The sequence below is a fragment of the Calidris pugnax genome, unplaced genomic scaffold (assembly GCF_001431845.1).
Source record: "Calidris pugnax isolate Ruff unplaced genomic scaffold, ASM143184v1 scaffold1, whole genome shotgun sequence".
Taxonomy (NCBI): Eukaryota; Metazoa; Chordata; class Aves; order Charadriiformes; family Scolopacidae; genus Calidris; species Calidris pugnax.
In genome coordinates, this window is record NW_015090800.1 from 4,497,957 (window position 1) to 4,523,993 (window position 26,037).

Genomic DNA, 26,037 nt, shown 5'->3' on the forward strand with positions numbered 1-26,037 from the left:
TTACCTTAAAAAAACCCCACCTCTTGGCTGCATTCTGTTGGCAGAGATTGACTTCATAAATGTTTCAGTAAGCAAAACACATTAGTGCCATTCCCTGGGCTCACAGAATTTAGCATTTATTTACACTGATAAAACGTTTTAAATATTTTATTACATGTGAATAACATTGCTTTTTATACCAGGTCAAGCCCTTTTCAGCCTCTAGAGGACTGTGTCAAGCCAAAGGTTTAGGGCACGAGCAGGGAGTAGAGGGAATGGGGAAGAGAGAAGGAAAAGAGCTTACACCAAACAACATTGATCTTTCCCAAAGCTATGGGAAATACACCATTAGAGATGCTGCAGGTGTTTTAGAGCTATTATATGATGCTGTATTTTCATCTCAGGAATCATGAGAGGGGCTGGTTGCTGTCTCATCAATTCAGGCAGTTATTGAAGAAAGTGCTTATCTCTAAAGCATGTAAGTGTCTGCACCTAAAGCAATGGGATTACCTACATACCCCATTGTGTACTTACAAGCTTTTTTGGATTTCAACCAATACTCAGCAAGATGGCACAAAAAAACCCGTGCACTGGACCCAGCTGCTCCAATGCACTTGGCATTGTTGCACCGTGGAACATATCCAAGGAAACTAATGGTTGGTTGGTCTTTCCAAGCACAGCTCTATCTCACGTTTTCATGGGTCTTCCATTTTGGATCAAACTTGGTTTGCTGAACAAGGTGGCTTCCTGTTCTAATCATATTAGTAGTCCAGATCTTCAGAGAAAGCATATCCTGAGTCTTCTACTCCATTGGATTTGCAAGGCTACTTTTTGTCTACACCACGGCACTGCCTGAACCAAGAGTATGAGCAGGCAGAGCCTCATACAAACGTCCTTTTGGGAACAAGCAGGAATAAAAGGGAAAGGAGAGGACTTTCAACTCCATCCATACCTCCCCCGCCTCCTGATACACACACAGATTTTTGTACTTAAACCAGTGCCAAGGGTGTGGGAGGTAATTATTTTTCTGCTAATACAGTTCAGAAGAAAACTACTACTTTCTGCAAGCAAGGAGGAAGCAGGGGAGGATTTGTGACTCAGCACAGTGCCTGAGTCAGATCACTTCTGGGAACCACTCTTAAGTGGTAGAGTTTATGCACCATCCCCAGCCACGGGTTAGGCCTACCCACAAATCACAGTTATTTCTGACGATACACTAAGAGACCGCCGCTGCAGTTATCTCTCTTTCCAAAGCAAAAGCAATATAACCAGTAACATTCCCCCCAAGTGGATGTTTATCATTTAATAAGCATAGGCATCGTCTAAGAAAATTGAAAAACATTAATTATTCATAAATATGAAAGGTTTTATACCAATTTTAAAGGAAGCCTGGAAAACAACAGACATTTTTATCACAAAATGGTCCTCAATCAAGGTAAGATATCTTAGATAAGTACATCTGCAATGATCTGTGAGGGAAAAACATTGAGGACTTTCTTCTCCAGTGTTGCAAAGGGAACTCAAATAGCACAATTCAGCTAAGGACAGCTGAACAGTAACAATTCGGGGAGGTAGGCCTTTGCTGTCTTGCTGGAGTCTCAGAATATTAGTGGCAGATTGCTAGATAAAGCAAATTCTGTGGGTGTAGTGCAGCATTCTTGGGGCTGCAGATGTCATTTCTATTTCAAGAATAATAGAGAGGGTCTTGGAATAGGAGGGAAAGACACGACACAGGACAGAAAACTAGCTGACATGAAAAGAAAGAAAACCTAGGAAAGACACTTTTCAAGCTGAACAGTGACTATTTTGGAATAGGTAATGCTATTCAAATATACAAGAACATATAATTCAAAATCATGTACTGGAACGATTAGAAAAAGAAAGTTTTGGCACCTGCTCCCAATGTTCTCATTTCTCTATTTTCAAACCGTGTTTTCATTGACTTTTCAAACCGAAATACACACATGCAAGAAGATTCACACAATGTGTATGCAAACACAATGGTTTTGTATGTGTCAAGTCTTGCAATACTGCCCTTGCCTCATCATTTGAGGTGAGAAAGGAGCAGCCAAACAAAAACAAAAACAAAAGCCACAACAAACCCCAGCTCTTACTTCTGAATCCTTTCCTCTTGGGAAGCAATTCATCTTCAGTATCCTCTGCTTGTCAGATTGACCTAACTTAGACAGCCAAACACAGCTTGCCCTCAGCATTCTGGCCACACAGCCCCAGCTTTTGGGTGCCTGAGAAGGATGGTTGGATAAATGTACACACTGCCTTAGGTTCTTTGCCTCTCTGCTGGAAGAAATCTCTGCTACCACTGACAGATGCATCCCTCTCCCCTCTAGGGGGGAGGATTTTTTAGTACCTTTCTGTTCAAAGTACGTAAATGGTCACTTGCTTATGAAGTTGCTTGCCACTTAGAAGACCTTGCTCATCTTTCCAGTCCCAACACATTAGGTAGCTCCTACAAGCTCAACTTTATTCTGCAGCCATTTAATGTTAGCTCAGCTGAGGATGAGGTCCAGCTAAGAGCTACACACTTTTAATGTAAAAAAACCAAAGGTGTAGCATCTCTCCCATGCAACTACCTGTCTACAGACAAGGAGCACGAACAGAAAAGTGACAACTAACTGCCTACTGAAAATTGCACATTACAGGGGAAAAAACCAAACAAAACAAAACCAAACATTTTGAGCAAAAACACAAATGAAGTTTAGAAAGTTAACTTTGAGTCTATTTTGAACAAGAACCACAGTGCACTGTAAAGTCATCTTATGCTGATAGTGGGGGAGAACAAGGTCAAGTATACATGGCCAGGGATTCTTAAAGATGGGCTGAAACTAAAGCAGGTAAAGGGCACACAGGAGCCCTGGCAGTCCTAGGGCAGCAAGGATCAGCTGTTACCCTTTCCCAGGAAATAGCTTTGATTTTCTGCTGAGAGGATGAACGTGGATTCTGAGAAAACTGGTCTGGGTAAAGGTTTTATTTATATATAATCACTGTGAAGGATCACAAATAGGAAGGATTTTTATTTGCCCCTCTACCTTCAGAGTTATGCAAAATGAAAGGTGGTCTGGCCAACAGACTGCACCTGTCCTCACTGAAATGATCCATCACACTTCCAGTTTTTAAAACGTCTTCTTGCTCAACTACAGCTGTGACAGAGAACAGTTTTCAAGCTCCAGTACAGGAGCAAATCCCACTGGATTCCATCAGAAAACTTGTATAAGGAATGTGTCAAAATGCTGTACTATCTTTAGTCCGGTCAAGTGAACATAAAAAACCCCAAACTAATAGTTAAGTAACCTCTGAACTGAGGTAACGATGAAAGAGCTTTGTTTCAGAATGTCAAATGCTGTTTGTACACAGCTCTACGGATTGACTACACACACTACTGTGTCCTAAGGATGCAGTATTTGAAACAAGGGACCGTGGTCACCTGTAAGAGCTAAAGCAACACACTATCAGAAATGGACTTAAAGCAGCTGGGTCTCAATTGTAAGCGGACCAGCATTTATGTGGAGGACTATTGACTGCTGGGTTCCAAATACCTTTGTAAAGTTGTCAAAATCTCAGGGTCATGAAAAGCATTATTTTTAACTGTATCATCATAACTTCCCAAGTAAGTGGGCATTAGCCCCTTTTGTTCATTGCTAAATAATCTTTTTCTGATCAAAAATTGATCTTCTTATGGGTTAAACACTCCAAGCGTATCATGGCATACCATGAGCTGTACTGTTCTGCATTCTCATGATAGGAAAAGTGCAACAAAATACTGGATAAACCCTGGAACTTTTTATTTAGATGGCTATTTATGTAGAGGTGCAGCATCGTATATGACAAACACCGGCTATATAACCCAGGAGAAATAAACTCACTCTACCTCTTAACTTTGGATAACGCTTAATGGGCATAGTTGGGACTAAGCTTTGGAGACACATAGCATGACATTTTCAAAATCACTGTCATGTAGGGTTTTCAGGAGTATTTTGAGAACCTAAAAATAGAAAGTTATCTGCTCAAGGTAATGAAAGAAATATGTGAACCACACTTTGTGTTATCACTGCTGTGTTACTGGCTTGATACAGATGTGGAATTTGTTTTCTCTCTTTAAGCAATTAAAATTCTGTTAATAAAAAACACATGGTATAACGCCAAAATCTTTGAAAAGACATGGCCAGACAAATCTGAACAACTTTGTTTCTTAGTTTTAAGAAAACAGTTTGGATTTAGGGACTCATCTATTCAGTGGTTAATCAGTCCCAACTCAGAATACCTAAAACTCCAGCTTTTATTCTTTTCCGCACTAAGAAAACTGTTGCTTTTTATTTTCATAAATCTGATTAGACGTAAAACTCTGCTTGCAGGCACCAGATAGTAAAATAGCATTAGGGGAAAAATGCCTTCTGATATAATAAGCAAAACCTCCTTTAGCTCACTAGGTAGCTCCAGTATGTTTGGACAGAAAAATTAATGGTTTCAGTTTTCACAAAGACATATTTGTCAGATTAAAGGAATGATTCTTTATTGATATTTACTTTCTTTGTAGCTTTTTTTTATGACTTGCACAATTAAAAAGATTTTTGTACAGACTGTATATGTATTCCTGGAATGCATTGGAACTAAACATTTATTTATTTTGAATTCCTATTTGCATATAATAAGCCATCGAGTGGGAATTGCAAGACTCTCCTGCTACAGACTGAACAGCTAAATTAAATTATTTATGATACAGAGCTCTACATATATGAATCCAAATGGAATTTGTCCCCCTCCAAAGTAAAGATTTTAAGTGAAATAATGATGTCAACACTGGAATATGAAAAGCAAATGATGGACTAAAGCTTGAGTTTAAATTTTCACCTATATTGTGGGAGCAAGGGTGAGATTCAATCCTAAATTCTTTCATTGGGCGCTGTTTTTTGTACTAAACAACAGAACCGTTAGACTTAAAAAAGGCCTCTGTAAAGCTTGTGTGTATGGATACATAGATATATTGGTTTTATTTCTAAGACATCAAACCTAATTAAAAGCAACTTTATCTTTTTGTAACTCCCAATACATATTAAAAACCAATGTACAGCAACAAACTATGAGAAAATGTCAATTGTTGAAACAAGACAGAAATGTCAGCCAGGCTGCTAGTTAATGTGGTAACAGTAATGCAAAAGAAAACAAACCAACAGATTATACTTCTAAGACATATAACACTTGGTATGTCCCAGTTCTCACAGCAGGTGTGTACTACTGCCTTCAAAGAGGGGAGCCCTCTGCAAGAATGGTATCTGATTGAAAGATGAGATGCTTGAAGAAAATTTAGAGAGGAGGTTTTATAATCTGATAATGAAACTGGATTTCTATAGATCTTTCCACTCCTAAAGAAAACCAAAATTTACTAAGGCTTATGAAAAAAGTGCCAAAAATAGACTTTTTTAATCATTTCTTCTATTTCTTTTATTCCATGAGATACTTTCTGTCAAAAATGCTTCTGATGTAAAAATGTTGAGCAGCTTTAGCATTAATGAAGTTGAAAAAAAAGATTCTTTGCAGAGGGCTAGCAGATGTTTTCTGAATCGTGATTGATGTGGCAGGGCAAACCAGGAGAAGATAATCTAAAACTGAAAAAAATAAGAGGCATAGCTATTCAGACAACTCAGAAAAAAATAGTTGCAACAAAGGGCAAAACACATATGGGATAGGTTACTGTTACATGTGTTAAACAGGAATTGGATTTGCTTCTGGGAAAAAGGGAGATTAAGAAAGATGTCTGATCTCCTTCCCTTTTCCCTGGCAGAAAAAACTTTGAAAACATGTTTAAGACACTGGGTAGGTTAGGTGGGCTCTAGTTCGCCTTTGGTCTCTACTTCCTCATGATCAGAACAATAAATTATTTGTTCCAACAGTGAACATCATAAGCATAGAGAAGTTTATCAGTTGTTCATACCAGCCAATATTCCTGTGTTCTGAATTAGCACAATAATATCAAGCAGACGTTAACTCAGAAGGCAGTATCTGATTTTGGAGAAGCTTGACTAAAGAAAAGAGGAAAGGTCTCCAATAGATTTATGTAGCCCTGGAATTTTTAAAATAATACTTCCTCATATTTTCCACTTCTAGTTCAGTGTGCTTTGTTTTTTTACCTCCTATAGCACATGCAATATTACTACAAATTCAGATCACCACTGAAAAAAATAATTTATTTGGAAACTTAAAATGTATTCAGTGGTTGGGAGAACTATCTAACTGGTCCGTTGCTCTGTGCTTCACTGGTATTGTGATAGTGCTTTGTGAAAATCGCAATGACCACAGGCATCTAACAATGCTTTTAGAGGGCTGGGACAAACAGAATTAATTGAAATGATGCCAGTCACGGAGCATCCATGTATCACCTTGTGTCCTGAGCAAAACACTCTTCTATGAACTCTCTTATGTCCCACGTTTGAGACAAATGCTACCCAGCATGTGCTCATCACCTCTTCAAGACAAGATTAGAAAGGTTCAGGCATGCTAAAAAGTCCTAAGAGTTCAGTATCAAAGGAAGAGATGTACATTCACTTTAGAGAAAATGAACAAAGGACTTCAAATCATTCTTTACAAGTTCTTAAATGAATAAGCAATGAAAAATTTAGCCAATTGGAGTCAAAGTATGAAATGACATTTGATGTAAGCTTGGGATGACATCAGATGCACTAAATGTCTGGGAGAGAACGTAAGAAGAAAACAGAATAGATCATATCCTTACTATTTTGATGTGGAACAGTAATATCTTCCCTCACCCATCATGGAGACAGCAGCAGCCAACAACTACAAGTGAGCAACTGGGAACCTGTTATCAGGTTCCTGCTGATACCAGTTAGCTACAATCTGTATGTATACTTCTGCTCCTTTATGGTCCAGACAAAAGCATATCTAAACAACAATGCAAACTGTTCTTAGGAGACAGCAGATGGCATTCTTAGATTTTCAGATGCTTTAGGACAAGCATCTTGATGGTATGGGCTCTCTCCGAGAGCTGTTCCCTATGCCCACTCTATATGAGAACTCCAGGCATTACTTGAAGAATGAAAAAAAAGAATGCTAAGAAAAAAAGTCTGATCCATCCACAGTCCTGAAAAACCTCTTACTAAGCCAAACTAGGATTATTTTTTTTTACTATCTCCATGTCTGCTCTTTGATGTCAGCGTGGGTTTTATTTTCTTCATTTGGAAGGGGCTGTCTACATCCTGATGTGGTCCCACGTTATGGTACTGGGATTTTTTATTTTGTTCTGTTGTGAAGACATGTTGAATAATCATGCCAGCAGGCACAGTAATTGGTAGGATAAAGGCTGACACAGTTATTTGGTACATTCGTAGTTACTGCTATTTTTAAAAGAGCTACATAGCCAAGATCAAATAATAAATAGTTCCCTGTTTTCATTGGCATTCTTTAAATATGAGAGAAATCTTTATTACAAGAAGCCTGTGCCTCTGTGAGTAATCTTCTTTAATAAGACAAACCCCTTTTTGCTACACCAAGTTAACCTCTTCTGCCTTAAATTACACCATTCTGCAGGTTGTACCACTCAAGAAAACATGCTTTAGGTCCTGATTGCGTAAGCCCTACTCATGGGAATGATCTTTACCTATGGGAGATGCTCCGCTGGAATCAAATTGCTCCCTGGAGCAACAGTGACCTAAGTAAATAAAGGACTTGAAAGCATGTGTAGAGTTTTAAGTTAACTATGAAGAAATAAGCTTAATGAGGACATTTGGTTCAGACTGTTCTCTCCTTTTTCTCTCCACTCCCTTCCCATTTGTAATGAAAGCAAAACAAATTGGCCACTTGAGATTAAAAACAGTGAGGCAATGACATGGGAAAGGTGGTGCAACTTGTCCTCACACGGTGCTGTATGTGCTGGAGAGATGGTACAGATGGTTGAGAAGTCATGTTCAAGAATGAAGGAGAACGCAAGAAATCTGCCTGAGAGCACGTTTCTTAGACCTTTTAGAGCCCAAGAGAAAAGAAAGGAACTGGACTTGGCAAAAGCTGATGTTATTAAATGCAACAACAACAAAGTTCAAGGCAAAATTAAGCTTTGGAAGCCAAATTTTGCCCAAATGTATTTGCAGTAATTCCCTCTGTTGTCAATGATCTTTATCACATAGGTTTGGTGGCAGCAAACTGCCAAGTATATTGTCTCTTCCAGCTTACTCTACTCTTTCGTATCTACACACAAACCTTTCACACTTTGGAAGCTTTGACCAGGCCACTTCTCCTATCTCCTCACATTGAAGGTAAACCAGAATTCTTCACTGGTATGCTGTTTATACAATAACTCACATGCAACAGGAGGGTCAACTTAAGCCAACTAGCTCCACCAGTGAGTGTATAAGCACAAACCATGTGCAAGAGATGACTGCCAACTATACTTTGTCAGAAGCACACACATTTTGAAAAAAAAATTGTCTTCCTGATTGTCAGTTAGTATTTCCTTAAAACTTAAGACTTAATATGTACTATTCAACATATAGAAACAGGCAGTGGCTCACATTTCTTTGCTGTATTCCAAAAACACATGGTTCTTAAACGAGACGTCATTTTGTATTTCTTGAATTCTCTGCTTATTACCTCAATTACATTATTACCTCAAATATATAAAGTGGCGTTAATTTTCTTGGGCTGTGCGGAAAACAATGAGAAATTACAGCTGAAAATTTCAATTGTGCACTAAAAAGAAAGTAAACCCCAAATGCAAGCCAAATAACTACATAGTGTGTGTTTATTTCAATGGCTGCAAAATGGAACCATTGGAATGGATTGAGCTGTGTTGTCTCAGTGGCTGGAAAGGGCATCGTGAGCTCAAGCAGGAGGGCAATCACGGGCCAGACAGTCGGGTTCTGGGGATGGAATCCACCTTAGGAGGACTACTGTGGTGAGTCTGACATTTCTCTACCATCTTAAACTCTGAAAGTTACTCCTTATTTTGCTGTAAAAGTCCCCTCACAGTATTCTTTCAGTGGGGGGGGGGTTCTGTCTCAAAACTACCTGAAAGAAGGTTGTAGAGAGGTAGGTGCCAGTCTCTTCTTCCAAGTAACAAGCACTAGGATAAGAGGAAATGGCTTCAAGTTTTGCCAGGGAAAGTTTAGATTAGATATTAGAAAAATTTTTTACAATGCCCTGAAAGGGTTATCAAGCTGCCCAGGGAAGTGATGGAATCATCATCCTTGGAGGTATTTAAAAGATGGGTAGATGTAGTACTGTGCGACATGATTTAGTGATTGTTTTTGTCAGTGTTAGGTGGATGGTTGGACTCAATGATCTTAAAGGTCCCTTCCAACCTAGACGATTTTATGATTCTATTCTGTGATCTCTGAATTATGAGATCATACAGACAGAATTCCTCTGTGATTTTAAATTATTAGATTAGATCATATTTCTTTAAAAAACGGGGGAAAAAGTAATAATACGGCCAGTATCCAGTCTGAGAGTTAAGAACAATCTTCACTGGAAAATGTGGACTATAGCCTGAACATTCTGTAAGCACTTGAAAGCCTTTTTCTCTAACTTCTCCCCAAAAACTGTCTGTAATTTAGAATGCACAAAGTATTTAGGCAGTGTCCCACCCAGACAAAACCTAAACAGAAAAAATCCAGTCCTATGACCCCTGCGATTTCCTTGCTTCACCTACCTGCAACAACATGGCAAATAAACAACAAACCCAGCTGGGTGACTTTGCCAATCCAACATCTCTAAAATGGGCAAAACTTTCCTCTTGTTCTACTTTTCTTGTAGAGCCCTTGGGGGCTTTTTTACTTCTCATCTTCATTGCTGTATGTGATGAATGCAGTATCATATATACACAGTACGATGGCTCAGATCTATCAGGACATTGCAAGTAAAGACAGGATACTTTCCTACATACTACAAAGTTTTCAAAGAAACAATCTGATTAATGCCAGAGAGTTTGGGATAAGGATGGAAAAAGACTGTGGTAATGAAAAAAACACTGCAATGAATATGGGGTAGAGAACATTGCTGGGACTGAGAAAGCATTGTAAATTTTAATAGAGAAGAGCATTTCAGGGCAAATGAGGACCAATTGTACTGAGACAGACCAAAATGTAAAAATGTCTAAATTTTTCATTCACCTTGTCTGAAGGTGCCCAATTTTCACATGAACTCAGAGCAATCATGGACTTCAACAGCAGCATCATTCTGAATAATTAGTTGCTATAGTTAGCTATTTTAATACCTGTAAAGGTAGTCATCTCTAGGCATTCATGCATGAAAATTCTGGTCTTTTTTCATTTTAACTAAAAAAAAAATAATAATATACTCAGCCAGTTACCTACTATTGTTTCACTGACTGAAAGACTTTGAAGACATTGCAGTGACACGAGGAGGGTCTGGCATAAGGTCTTTTGCTCAAACCCTCTTTCCCAGTTACATGATGGTTGCATCTCCAGTAGACAATGTAAGTCCTGGTGCTAGAGACCTACCTACACTGCCTTTGAGTAACTTTCTCCTGCTAGGAGACTCCAGTGAAGCTTGAACACATCACAGGTATAGCTTTTTGCAGTTCTTGGAAAAAAACAAAACAAAAACAAAACAAAAAAAGGATACTTTATCATGGTCTTATGCCCATATAAATCTGGGTGGTCAGCAGAGGATCTTATTGAAAATAGAAGTAAGGAGTACAATAACTACTCAGATTATATGGCTTTCACGTTATCTACAAAAGGTTATAAATTAAGTTTGGCACATACCAGATAGGCAATAACTAGTAGCAACAATGTAGGTACATGAAGTACAACCTAAAGAGGATAAACAGAATGTATGAGGTGATATAATTGAGCAGCATGAATAAAGGCGATAGAAATGGAATTTAATAAGTTAAATGGCCATGAGTTGGCATGTGTAGGAGTAACTGATTGCCCTTTCCAATAGTCAGGGGTGATTTTTTTTTAATTGGATCATGCCTCCTCATTGCCGAATTGGAAGCTTATTTTTGCCCTCCTCAAGCACAAAATGTTTAAAACAAGTTTTAAAATATTTAATAATGTTAAATGGTGACAGAAGAGTAATCAACAGGGAACTCGTGACACAAAAGGGTGACTTGATTCTGTCCCTAGAAAGCTTTGCAACGCTGTGCTCCTGCCAAAGGAGACGCTGGGTAACAGTTTCCAAGACACCAACGAGATTAAGTCTTGGTATACATGCTGATTTTGCACTTGTCTACTTATGTCCATCAAGCAAATTGTTTTCCATCTCTCTCCTTTCTCAAACTAATATATTGATCTTAATGAGACATTAAGATGGGTGCTTTAATGCACATGTGAAGTTTTGGGATACTTTTTTTTTTTTACAAGGAGACAGCTTTGGTACACCAGTAATAAAGTTATTTCAGCAACAGAAATAAATCATGCACTACAAGATATACGTTAGTATGACAGTAACAGAGTAGCTGAATAGTGAAGTCTGGGCCTGTGTATCAATGTTATAACGTGCTTATGTCTAATTTTTGAAAGTGACTTACCACTGTGAAACCTAAATCATCCATGTGCATTTAAAAATATTCACCATTAATGTACAAGTTAATGCCGGGCTAAACAGACTAGAAATGGATCATTTTTCCAGAAGCAGTATGACTTTAAAATTGTTAGAAATAATAAATAATAAAAAAAGAGATTGCTTAATTATCCCTTTTATTTTGTTCATAAAGCAACTGTCAGCACTGGGATGAGAGTTGTGGGAAGTATCTAACCTACTGCTCTGCCGTGCACCTCACACAGTTGCAACAAAAACTGTATTTCAAACTCCAAAAAAAGTTTTCAAGAAAGGAATTCAAACTATTCTCTGTTTTTTTTTCTTTTTTTCTTTTTTTTAAAAACAAACAAACAAACAACAACCCAGAAAACTCAATCAATCCCTATTGCACTGCTTGGAAATGTGTAAATGCTTAACACTAATTTTTGCAGGTGCAGTGGGAACCCAAAAACATTAAATTCAGTGCCACTGAAGGCGCACAATGCTACAACTGGTTTTGTGACTTAAGTAAAAAAAAAAAAAAAGTCTGTTTCATTTTTTAAACAAAATGTCTATCCCCTTCCTCATGACAAGTGGTCTTATGAATGTCCACATAACCACAAAAGAATAAAAGTATCATCTGTTCTTTTAAAGATTATGAAATATTTGTGTGCCCATGACAGTCATCCAGACGTAGTCTTCAGGCTTTGTTGAATTCACAGCCTCAAGCCCTTTTGTTTTTAGGATGCACTAAAGTAATTTGGGGCCTGGGAGAGTTCAATCCTAACAAAGATTGTCAAAAGTATCTTCGATTGTCTACCTGTAGGTGAACTAACTCAGCTTGCAGATGAATCACTTTCTGCACTGAAAAGTCCCTGAATTCTTTGCTACACAGCTGAGATGTTTTCTGGCAAGGGACAGCCAAGTTCCAGGAACTAAGCATGGATGGGACTTAGAGAAAAGGGATTGTCAGCTCTTAAACTAATGTTCTCTACCATCTATCTGAAGCTTTCAGATAGCCATGTTGACCCAGGTGTCACTGGTAGCTCATGTGAGACATGTAGAATTTGAAGCAACTTCTGAAAGTGTTAAACCTTGAATTTTTGTTTCAGTCTCTCCATCTGCAATATGCAGACACTAGTTATTTACTTAACTAATATGTTTTTCTCCTACTTCTAATCATACTTATGTAGAAACTCTATATTCTGAAACAGGTCTTTAAATGCTCAAACTTGAATACAAAAGACGTCCCTCTTAAACTGGACTATTTTCTATGGATTGAGCCAGAGAGCAAAAAATCCACACAAACTTCTTTTGACTCAGAAAAAATTATTCCATGCTGCAAGCCAATCTCTCCACCTCAGACAACCTATTTCCCAACCCCAATCCTGAAAAGTTTAAGATTTGTATCCAAAAATTCACCACGTGCTTCAAAAACTTGCTTTATACGAATCATTGTGTTTTAGACTTCTTGGTTTTTTCCAAATAGCAGTAGTTAGATCTGGACTTCAAGCCAAGCAGCAGATGTTGGGCTTTCCATGCAGAAAGTAGCTGCCAGTGACCCAGAGGGTCCCCTCTTACTAACAAAATGCTGCTTCCATACACTTACAGAGTCTGTTAAATGAGAAGAAACTGCAGTACATGTTGCATTCATGTAATTTTTGGATAAACCTGTGAGTTGTCTCCTCAGAGTGGAAAAGTCTACTGCATTTTGGAAGGGGAAGTAAGCAAAAGGCATTTTTTTATAGCTGGCAAAACACACTAAGTGCAACGTTGGTAACTCACCCCACTGGGACAGAACTTGAACGAGACCCAGAGATTTGACTTCTAGATCTCTGCACTAACTTATATAATAATATAATCTTATAATGTACTATTTATGGTTGGCTTAGGCAATGTTATCTAAAAGGCCTCATGAGAAAAGTTACGCTCTAATACATATGGATGTGATAACATCTATCTAGGCTAATCAACAGGCATTTGTACAATTCAAAAATGCACAGTGAAGATTAGGGCTGTATTAGCTACAGACCTTGGTAGGGTTTCTAAAAGGCACACTAGCCCCAAAGAAGTCTGGTTCAATAAATATGTTCCTAGTCAGAACCATAAAGAGTAATAAAGGGTGTCTGTCAAGTTAAGTTGATAGTTTGCCTCCTTCACACAGGACTGGCATTTCTAGACCACATATTGTTTTGCTTGCACCAGGCTCCCTTGCTCTGTTCTGGTGCAAATTAAATACTTTTCTCGATGCGAAAATCCACAAATGGACTATTAGATAGTCTACACTGAAATGAAGATCATATATGCATACGGGTACGAACTGTGTCAGATTTGGCTCCCTCACCTTCCTCTAGTCCTCTAGGAGCACTAGTCAAGAGACTTGAACAGTAGTAACAAACCCCCTTGGTCTTGTGGAACACGTGTTCTTCAAAACAGAAATAACTATCAGCACAGTCAAGTTCAGCCTATGTCAGAACAAGTTTCAGAACACATCCCAGCATAAGCAGCATCTCACTATCAATGCTTCAGTTCATAGATGCTTGAAGTCTAGTACCTTCCCCTTACCATACAGGAGGCATGCAACTAGAAAGCACCAAAAGACTTAGATCAGAGAGGGACTAGGAAAGCACAATAAAACTTTAATCTACAGCCACAAATTAAGTGGGTGCCAATGCAGACCGAAGACCACAGACAGAATACACTCCATGAGACAAATCTGGCCAAAAGCAGAGCTGTGTTCTGCATGGACTGAAGGTATTGCATGGGATGGGATTGTCTGCATGAATCAAACCACTGCAGTAATGCCTAACAGAGGAGGGACAAACAGTGGATGTTAGTTCTGTATCAGAGGGAAAGGTCCGTAGTTGCCTGCTACTGTTTTTCAATATTTTCTACTCAACCCACCGATGCCCAAAGTAACCCCAAGTTGGGCGCAAGCTGAGGCCTTGCAGACAGGTTACCAAGGATGGCTTCTTGTGACACCAAATCGTATTGCTGTCAATTGTCTCAGTATTTTTTGCTTTTATCAGTGCTGCAGTTCCTCCTACAAAGGTTTCCACCTTTCATTTAAAAAGTTTCTACCCTTTATGATCGTAGAGAAAAGCCTGCAAACATGGCTGTAACATAACCTAGTGGGTCAGAAAACATGTGAAAGAAAAAGAACCTCACACTTCTATTTTTCCAACAAATAAATCATCATTTTTAAGCTGATCTCACAGAGTTTATGGTAACTTGACTCAAGGTTTTTGAATGACTAAGGTTAGAAGTACTTTAAGATATCAAACTAGCATAAACAAAGCTCTCTCCACAGCTCTTCTGGAGAAGATTAACTCCTTTCCTGCTAAGGAAATCTTTCATTGCTATAAACAGGGAAAGCAATGACAGCTTTCAACTAACCCTCTCTACAGAAGGCCAACAGGTCCCATCTATAACAAACTCAAGCCAAGTGATACAATCCTCCCACACTGTGATGTCCATATTGCACCTCCACAATAGAATTACCAGACTTCCAGTTACTCATACATTCATTGTAAATAAGAAAATGGACATTAGACTATATCAAAAGCTGCTCGAGGACATTCTCAGAGAGATTGCAAGTAATTTAAGCAAATGAGACTAACCAAGAACATGACTGTTCCCTTGCCCTATGTCCTGTTGGTTCTAAATTGTTCCCAGCACTCTTGGTCAGATCATCACATGCATAGAAGAAAATCAAGTTTTAATGAAAAAGTTCCTCTCCCTCCAAAATTGACACAAATGACCATACAGTATTTCCATGAAAGGCAAGTATTACAATATCAACAATGCACTATGACTTCACAATTACTCAAGGGATCTTTTGCTTGAAATAATGAAAATATTCCATCTCCCACTTTCATTGTTCACAAAGGCTGCACAATCAGAACGACATACCTTAAAACTTTCATTCCCCTTGAGCTCTGGTTTGGTCATCCTTTGATTAATATCATATTTATCATGAATCTACATTAATTTGAAAAAAGACCTCCCACACACACCAAAAATAATCTGCATCATGCTCCATCTTCAAAACTGTTAACACAAATTACTCCTGCCCCATATCACACCACAGACATACAGAAAAGAAAAACAATGATGTTACTTACTAGGAACTCCAGACACCAGCCGTAACGGCCGTAAGACTCGGAAAGCCCGCAGTGCTTTAACATCAAATCCGGCACCTTTTCCTCCTATTGAATTCCCCCCATCTGCTTTGGTTGCTTGTTCTAAAATTGCACTAAAAAGCCTGCAAAAAGAAAGAGGAAACAATCTGTAGGCAGACAGCAAAGCTTGGGCTAAACAGGAACAGGGATCATCATCATCCTATCACCCAAAGTATCTCACAGACCTGTGAAGAGTGTCACACATCTCAGTCGACATTCACATATGGTGGAGGAGAGACAGACTCTTCCCATATGCAATAGCCTAATGAAGATGTCTATACCATTTGCAGAACACTTCTTTCTGGAGCAGACATAAACACGACGTGCTCCTCCTTCAGCCTAAGGGCTCCTTGAAGCCAACTATAGACTACCCCAGTGACCAGCCTTCCTGGGGGTACATGGAGCTGTGCTCCCTGTCCTGCACGCTGGATCCTTCAAAATGGCCATTCTGGCAATGCCTCATGCCAAATTTAAAGGGTCACCAACAGCAGAGTACGTGAGTCAGAGTTTGAAGGCAATCTCCAGGCCTGTCCTTACCAAACAGTCTGGACACACACAGTGGGAGTCAAGCAGAAAGGCAAGAAAGCACAAATTTTAGGGTTTGCTCTTTCTTCTGCCAATACTTTGATATCTTTATTAACCAACAATCCACCTTGGGAAAAAAAATAATCATAATTAATCCAATCATTAATTATCTGTCATCCATTTTACAAGGAATTAAGATTCACCAAGGTCACTGCAGGTAGAACTTGGTGTAAAACACAGGGATCCTTCAAAATGTAAATTTTCAGATAAGGGAGTATGCTCAGATTATGTGCTTGTGTATCCATTTGTAAATCCCCTGATGCATTGGCTAGGGAAAGCACGAAACTGGAGGAGTCTTATTATTAGAATGTTTTATTACACCAGTCTTAATATTTTATCTTGGCTAGTAGGAGTAGCTGCTTTAAGGAGAAGATGTCTCACTCAGAATGCATTTGAAAAGGCAGAGCAAGGCAGAAAAGACAATGTTCTTCTGTGAAGGAGCTGAAGGCTCACCCTATGTGTTAGTAAGAACTTGATTTAATAAATTAGCTTTCAGGAAGCAGTTTCCATTTTTCTGGTAAATTATTAGTACCTTTTGGGGGAGGACGGATTCCTCATGAATTTGCTAATGACATTGCTTTCAGCCTTGAAGTCATCAGCTTGAACCCAGCCAAATTCAGTTGAGGTTAAAAGTTGTTCCAGCCTAAATGGATCGTTGGCTCTTTGTAGAAAAAGCTTGCCTGTAAGTGGCAGAGATGCCTTGGCCCGTAGTGTGCCATGGAGGTACCAGAGGTAACTTCAAAGAAGCTGCCTGGGATGCCAGGAACAGCCTAGCTGGAGTGGCCTGGATTCAGCACTGTCTGGTTTCTCTCTCAGACTTGTCTGCAGTGCCTCTGTCAGGATCTCATCTATACGTCCTGACTGGCATATTCCACAGAGAGCCCCCAAACTCAAGCATCAAGCAGAGATTGAGCTGCCTGATTGCTTTACAGGGAGCTCCGATCCCTGCCATCTGCCCTTAAAACTTACTGATGGGGCCACAAACAGAGGGAGCTTGCTCTGGATAGAAAAAGCAGGATTCATTTACTGAAGCATCTAGGCCAATGTATTTCCCCAGCACTAAATTGGGGCAATGGCTTCAAGCTGGAGGGGAACAGATTTAGATTGGAGATTAGGAGAGGGTTCTTCACTGTGAGGGTGGTGGAGCACTGGAACAGGTTGCCCAGGGAGGTGGTTGAGGCCCCATCCCTGGAGATATTCAAGGAGAGGCTCGATGAGGCCCTGGGCAACCTGGTCTAGTTGGGGGTGTCCCTGCTGACTGCGGGGAGGTCGGACTAGATGACCTTTGGAGGTCCCTTCCGGCCTGGGCAATTCTATGATTCTATTCTATGATTCTATAAATTCACACAAAAACACAGATTAGGGGAGTGCAAATGTGAAATTAGTTTCTTAAGCAGGTTTGTTTCTTTTTTTTTTTTTTAAATCATATAAAGAGTCTTATAAAACTTGTCAGCTGTGACTGAGGAACTCCTAACTGGATCTATTCAAAGCCTCAACTTCAAGCACTGCAGAAAGATTTAACAACTAGGTAACAAGCGTGGGAAAAGCTGTGTGTGGGGAGGTTGGATGCTGAGTTGTAGGTGTTGCAGACTGAGAAGCAGGATGCAGAGAAGACAAAAACAGAGCCTGTGAGAAATACTGCGTTGACTACAGATATCACAGAGAGAGATAAACAAAGGCTGATGCAAAGAACATGAATTATTGGAATGTATGTATTTCTTGAGCTGTGTACACAAATTATACAGTAGCAATTTTCTGCTGGTCTTCACAATAGAAACACTATAAGTCAAATTTGGGCTAATGTATTTTTCAGTAAGCTGGTGATTAAGCTCTAGAAATGTGCTCTATTTCTTATTCAAACGTTTCTATCTTCCTAGTCAACAGAATTCCCATACTAGATGATGAGTGACATACCTATACAACAGCCCCAGTCTCCTGGGATCCTTTGGAGGAAAAAGAATTCACTGCAAAAGGTTTCTTATGCTATTTTTCAGCGCTTTTGCAATGCTGAAGACGAGAAATCTCAAGGAACTCTGAGTCAGCAATTGTACAAAACTGAGGGTCTGTTCTCCTGGTCCCCATTATCACTGGCCCCATATTTTCCCAAACAGCCACTCTTGGGAGATGGCACTGAGGGCATTTCTCCTGCTACTTCTGTAATGAGTAAACCAAGGACTGCTCTAGAATTCTGCATTCTAAGAGCCTAAATTAATTCAGGAGGAGCAGAAACACAACCAGCAGGACAGCTGACTCCACTGGAAGTAGAACCTGCCTTCCCAGACTAATGCAGCTCCACTGCAAGCCAGTTGGCCCTGTTTGTGTGCTCCAGCACTGACGTGCTAAACGTGCTGTCTTGAGGTACCCACAGTCAGCTGCCTACCGTACTTCAGGAATAATTTGCAGTAATTCCCACTGCTCCTCATTTAAAAACCTACATTTAAACTTGAATTGCATTACTGCTGCTAATCCTGCTTTAACCATTTTACTCCATGCTTAATATCTCCCCCTGTACTAATCCCGCTTCTTACTAATGCAATACAACTTTTTATTTCTCTCATTTGTTTTGCTCTCTTTCCCTTTTGTATTGGAGCCCAGACTGTGCCCAGTCTGGCCTACTGAATCTCTATTCCACTCTTCAAATTTATGGTACATCTTGCCAATCCCACTTCATTCTCCCCATCATCTCCTGAGTTAGGGCATGGGCAGGCACCTATGACTCAGAGACTACAACTACCACGTGCTTTTTTGGCTGTAACTCATTATGACCCAGAGAGAATGAAAAAAAAAATAATAAAAAGGTCCTGTTTAGAAATAGTACTAATCATAAGACACAGAAGAAAGGTAAGGCTTCTGATGGTCCCTTCCACTATCCTCTATCAGGAAAAAAACCCTCAACCCATTTACAATTTGTAGTTTCTATGAACTCTTTAGACTCTTTCTAGTTTTTCTGCTAATTGTTTTCCAATCCAACCCTAAAAGGGATGACATTATCTAGCTTCATTTGTGACTTGACTACACCTAAACTAAATTCATTTGACACACATGAACTACATAGCAGAAAATAATTTATATCACACATCCACGTATGGACATACTCCACTTTTTCTTTTTTTTTCCACATTTACTTGTGAGGTATGACCCTTTTTCTTGTATTTTTGTTTCCCTTTTGACAGCTGAAACATCAAAAAGGTTTTTGCTTTGCTAGATGACCCCAACAGCAGCATGATAAGGCTGTAACCTGCTCTACAGCTCTTCATCTCTTCCTCAGTGGCAAGGGCACACTGATTTTTATAGCTCAAAAAAAGAACTTGTCAAGGCCTACAGAATAAAAAGAGACAACAGAGGGCTTGGTATTTCTAAGGCCAAAAAATCAGCAGAAAAACACAGCTGAAAGAATCCTCTTAGGTATAAAGAAATAGTAAAGTACAATGATTTTTTTTCACAATGTTTTACAGTTCACCTGTGATTTGTGACTGGGAAAGTGTTTGGGTCTGCCCTTTAGAAACTCCCCACAGGTCTCAGAAAGACATATACTGTGACCACATTTTCCAGTCTTGCTGAATTTCTCATCCTTTCCAAATACCTTCACTGCTTACCTTCCCAAGTAAGATTGCCTTTCAAATTATGACACCTTTTTTTCTGGCAGAAGCTATGGGCCCTTAGAGAATGACTGTGCTTGGCAGACAAACCACAGCACTGCCAGGAAAGACAGATATTCTTCTAGCACAACATTGTCAAGTTAGTCTTCTCTCCAGAGAAATTTCCTCCAACACCCTAATATTAAAGGGCATCACTGTTATATCTGAAAATTTTAATGTTTTTCAAAAGAGGAACAGTAAAACTGAAGGAAGCAGGATACAATTTGACTAATAGTTAGTGTTTGTGGGTTGTGCCTCATTAGGCAGTTTAGGGGTATGATCTCTACTCTTACCTAATAATGTTCTTATCCACAGAGCCTCTGATTGATACCTCCACACAGACGTTTTTCTTCAAAGCAGCATTTATTGGTGCTGCTATAGCAGGGTCATAGGCTATTTAAAGATAAGACTTTTAAAGCTTGATTCTAGTTTAGCTGAGGAATAAGCAGATCTCCCACACTGCAAGAATGATAAGCTGTTACAAGCCTACAGGTCTAAAGGGCATCCTTTCTCCAGAAAACATAGCAGTTGTGTTCAGTGCTCCCCTCTGCTGCTGCTCCGTGTTCCTGGGGCCCTGTTAGAACCACTGACTCTAAGATCTCTTTGGATACCAGGGGACCTGTCTTCAGAAGGCAAGGGAAAGTATACAGGCACATTTTTATAAAAAAAAAATAAATCTATAAAACTGAAACTTCACTCTAGAATTTATGCTTGGTCCTACACATTTTCCTTTTCCTTGTATATTTTGACATAAAGGAAGTTGTGCTGTATTATCTCTTGAAGATATACATGGTAAGCAGTGCATATTGCATGGATTTAGAGACAAACATAGGACCCATAACCTGTCTTTTCTTTTTCTCCTTTAACTTCCAACAGTACTTGAAGAAATACTTCCCACCTAGTTTTTCTATTTTTTGCAGCAAGGACAATCATCATTAAAAATGAAGATGATTCTTGAGGCAGAACAAGCACAAATGGCAATTACCACAGTTGTTTTGGGACTTGATGCTTCCAGTATGCATCCCACACCATCTTTTGCCCCACATGCCAAATAAATCCCTCTGCTCAGTGATACAGCTGTGCCCAAATTACTCAGCTTTCTCCAACAGCTCCATCAATAGGCAGAAAAAGGCACCACAAGGAAATGTTGTTACCAGCACTCACTTTTTTCCTCCTCACCCTCTTTAAAATTTATTTTAAATCTTTTCCATGGGACTTTCTCCCTGACAAAATATTCAAATATGCTGAAATTTAAACATAATGTCATTGAGGGGTTTCAGACAGTCCCTAGGAAAAGAAGACAGGGCAGAACAGGAACAGATGGTATCACCCCGTAGATTTTGCAGAGAGGTTGTGGAGAGAAAAAGCAGCGCACCAGCCTGGGCTGTGGTGCTCTATGAGTGAGTTTAAACATATAAACATCAAAGGAACCCATCTGGCCTTGAAGTGGAATCTGTCACTTGAGATTGTTACTATTTAACAGAAACCTTGGGGTCTTGGCCATGTTTATCATACTCGTGTAATCCCTCCCCAGTTACATTTTTTTGTTCCCCATCTAGTGACAGAGAGCTGCTGGAGGCAAGAACAGAGAGAAGAGCTGAGAGCCGCAGCTTCTTTCATTGGCAAGGGAATTAATTTCAGTTTGAATATCATCTTGCTGATTAACTGCCCTAGTAGGAAAATTGGAAAGGACTGTACTTAACTAGATCTAATGCTGCCCTGTGATTTCCAGAGCCCCGCTCTTTCACATTTCAATGGAAGAAGGGGAGGTAATGTGTTCTCTCTTTAAAAAGTCTCTTTCTCATAAAAATGAAAAGGGAATAATCACATTCACAAGACTTTTGTTCTCCAATCTTTCTTCAACTTAAGCAGCAATTCCCAAGCAGATGAGATATCTGAGGGCATTCAAAGGCAGAACCAGCTACAGAATTGGACATCAATGCAAGGGGAAGGGCTGGGGATTTTCCAATTTCCAATTACTAATTTGCTGTGGGATTCTCTGGTTGCAGGTAGGAGCGAAGGAGAAAGACATTGGGCACTGTCATAAGGAGAAGTGTTATGCCAACATGAAGGCATAGAGGTCTTGGGCCTAAGAATAGGTCTCAGTTTGTCCTTCCTCCTCCTCACTGGGAATTTTCCTTCCACCCACTTTTCCCCATGATCATGGAAAATGGGAGGGACTGGGCAGCACACAGCAGTTTGCTGTTGTCATTTTTTGGGGCCACCAGAAAAATGGTCAAGCAGCTAGAAGGACTTTAGTTTGGGACAGAAATTATGAGGGGGTTTTGATGACAGAGTGTCCCTTTTGGCATTTTCCCCAGGAGCTGATGCAGGTTTTCCTTGGTAAAGAGGTAAAATGACTGCAAGTTTTTGTGGGCGATGAAGCTCTTTAACAATGGAGTGGTGGGAGGATGGGACAAATTACTCAGGTGGAGAAATACTTCTCTTTGTCTTCAGAGGTAGTTTATCCTTTACCTCTTCCCTTCAACAACCACAATTCAAACCCCTTGCTTATCTCTTACCCTTAGGCAGAAAAAGTAGAAGGTGTTTTCTTTTTGTTTTATTCAAATAAATTAAATGCCAAACTTGAAAAACATAGAAAGGAATAAGGGGATTAGAAAGATTGCAACTTAAAGTGGCAATGTGATGTACAATAGTAAAAACGGTCTTTAAAAAGGTTAAAACATTGAAAGGGTCAAAATCAAAAGTGCTGAAATCTCTGACAGAATAGTGCAATTGAACTGAATAACTTGTTTTTAAGTATGAACACCTGGGATTTAAAATTTTCATCCATCTTTCAGAATGAAAAAAAATCAACAAAAGTTCACAAGATGGCAGAATTCATTTGTCATCCAACTACAATCTTAATTAACGGATCCCACCTAGATATTCTCTATACACATTTACAAACAAAGGGATTTTCTTCTAGTTAAGCTTTTGACTTTGTCCGACAGCCTTGCACTGCTTTCTCTTTTTATTCCTGTTCCCCAAGAGCAGTCTAATGTTCATGTCTTGCAAACCATTAAAAGTCTTGGAAAAGGCTAAGCAGCAAGGGATACCAGACAGAAAATGTACATCAACTCATTATCAAACCTTAATATTTACCTCAAGGTAAATCATTGCTACACTCTGAAACTAGCAGGAATCAAGTCATACCTGCAGAAGACGAATGAGTTAACTGTATTTTTAGGTTGCACAGTAAAACTTGGTAAAACATGTGGAGTCCTGTAGGGGGGCTAACACAGGAGGGACAAATGGTGGTTGTAGGAGGAACATGGTGGACAGCAACCTCTAACATCACCCATAAGTAACGTACCAAGCATTCACCCACCCGTATGCTCCCAAAGGCTGCCATGTGTGCAGTGCGTTCAAAGACAAAATGTTGGTACTTACCCTACTACCACAATTATAAAATCTAGTAAATTCCAGCCATTGCGGAGGTAAGCGTTGGGGTGAAAGAGAAGTCCATATGCTATTACTTTTAAAAATGCTTCCACTGTAAAAATTATGAGAAAGAGATATTCCACTCGTTCCTGGGGAAGAGAAGAGAAAAGAAGAGAGACAACGGTTAGCGTGAGCAACAAACCATGGACAAGGATGTTTTCTTTTGTCACAGTCCACCCATGCAGCCTCCGACTGGTCACTTGGGTACATCTAACACGCATGACTTGCCAGGGGGCTTATCTCCTCACGCCTGCAGGGTTCGACAGGACAGTGGCAGTAAGTTTTGGTTAGGCTCTGAAATTTGCTGTCCTTGCCCTGGCAGGGGGGATACGGGGCATAATAAAGAGAGGAGCCCACCTGAGACTAATGCATGCGTCACATTGTACCTTCTTTGGGATTCCCTTTTCTGTTGCTGGGGAATAAGTAGGCTGAATATTGGTGATAAACGATTTACAGATCAGGCTGACTCATGCTAGAGGCTTTTAGTCATTCCATCAGAAATTAACGTGCCCCTGTGAAACGCAGGCTGCAATTAAGTGCATCCAAACAAAGCCACTTCCAGTGACAGTACAGTCTGATTCAGGACAAGCAAGCAGGTTTTTGGAGGAGTCAGTACACAGGCTCGCTGTCTCTCATCTCTGGGGCTTTCAGCCCCAGTTTGGGATAAGAATAGCCATTTTGCAGAAATGGTAGGGACCCCCACCTAAGTAGGAGGGAAACTGCAGCATTAGGTAATCACTACAAAAGTGCTGCGTGGCAAGATGAGTGGGAAAAAAAAGCACGTGCAAACTAGGTGATAGCAAAAGGAGACTAGGTCCCTGCAAGGTTAACAAAGTTATCAAAAGTTCACATTAAAGAAGGTCCCTGCAAGGATAACAAAGTTATCAAAAGTTCACATTAAAGAAATAGAAAGCTAAGATAAAATTAAACGAAAACAACCTAGGCACTCTTAGTCATATCTCATACTCAGTAAGACAATCAGGCAGGTCACTATTTTCCTTTTCAGCTCCACACTGAAATTGCCCTGTTCCTCTGTCCAGCTAAATACACGTATGACCCTTTGATATGATACAGCAATATAAAATGCACAGGATTATAAAAAATTATCCCATCATTTGGCTCAGCTGCCCATTTCAATCTCTTCCATTCAGCTCCAGGTAATTAATAACAATTCACTAGCAACCTGTTGATCAAAAAGGGCAATTTCCAGTTCATGTTGACACTAACATGTTATTTTACAGGACTGAGAAATTCCATCTGACAGTAGCAGGCACATGGTTGTGCTTTAAAACATTGTGGTTTTCCCTTAGACAGTGTTTTCACAATGTCTGCAGTATTATTCCCAAGTGCTTAGCACAGGGAATACCTAAAAAAGAAAAAATATAGTTCTGTAGTCATCTGACCCAGTTGTAAAGCTTTTGAACGTGCCCACAGCACAGGATTTGTCCATCATTGCCCCAGATGGAGATAGGTCAGCACGCTAAGGATTTTTCTGCCCTTGAACTCGGAGAAGGAAACAACAGCATACAATACTAGTGACTACAATGTCCCCAGCTCTACAAAGAGTAAGTGCATTATTTGATTTAGCACATGAATTGGCATGTAAAGTACTAAAAACCAAGAGTCCAGCCATTGGTTTGGCCACAGAAAATTGCTCCACAGAGGCTTGTCCGTTCTGAGAAGTGAATAACCCATTAGCCCTTCTTCTGCTGCTGCTGGCCACAACTGAACAGGTACTAACTGGTGTACAAACCACAGACAAACAGACCCAAATGATCAAACTCTATGCACACATTTATAATGTAAGACGAGCTGTCATGAAACCTCTTTACAAAAAAGATAATAATAAACCACCACAAAATAATTGTGTGATGGGAAGTCTATGCAGTGTCTTTTGCATTGCCCTGCACCTTTGTGCTGCCACATGCCTCTATCAGCATGGCATGGGGCCAGACACCATCCCACACAGACAGCCCGTGGTGGCTCTGCTTGGGAGGTGACGTCCTGCCTTTGAAAGGACAAGATAAAGCCCATGTAGAGGGTAGAGAAAGATGAAAATGGGCCCTGCAGGCAAAGAACCTTCCCTGAAGAGAGGGTGAGAATAGGGAGTGTCGTGCCTGGGATGGACGTGGCCTCACTAGGGATGAATGAATATATTTTGGGATGGAAAAAAAATGATTTCTCTTGCTGCAACCCAGCCCATTAATGGGTCTCACTCGTGTTTCAGGAGAGGGCTTTCCACAACTGTGGGCAAGCTCTCTTTCCCTCCCACTAAAAGGACCACAGTAGGTCCAAGACCACTCTCTCATTTGAAGTTGCCCTGTGCCCTCAGTTCATCTGGCATCTCACTCCGTGACCAGACATAGGCTCATGGAGAAAGGCTGTAGGCCCTAACAAACAGACATCCCAAAAAACCTCTCCTGGTCACAGCTGCGACTGGTACCAAAGGGATGTTAAGAAGCCTCCCCTCTTGTTTAATAACTCCAAGACCGATTTGAAGCAGCCTGGCAGAACAACTGAGGAGGAAGGCCCAAAGCTGACCCCGTGCCCAGTGATTTAATAGCAAACAACGTCCTTGACCTCTGGGACACAGGCTGCTGCCAGCTCTGTCTGGCTTCGTGCTTCTTCTGTGGCCACAGTGCTGTGCTGTGCACAGCCAGAAGAGCTTTTACACTCCATGAATTTCATTGAAATACCTG

General features: G+C 40.0%; 1 protein-coding gene across 13 annotated transcripts in view; it reads right to left on the bottom strand.

The window, feature by feature from the left end:
- Positions 1 to 26,037, bottom strand: part of CACNA1C (calcium channel, voltage-dependent, L type, alpha 1C subunit) — a 504,338-nt gene that overhangs the window by 187,114 nt on the left and 291,187 nt on the right. For all 13 annotated transcript variants that reach the window (XM_014937306.1, XM_014937303.1, XM_014937300.1 and 10 more), the window contains exons 4-5: positions 23,288 to 23,427; positions 15,615 to 15,754 (exon numbers count right to left, since the gene is read on the bottom strand). In XM_014937306.1, coding sequence (XP_014792792.1) covers positions 15,615 to 15,754; positions 23,288 to 23,427 — 280 coding nt within the window. The remainder of the gene's footprint in view (positions 1 to 15,614; positions 15,755 to 23,287; positions 23,428 to 26,037) is intronic.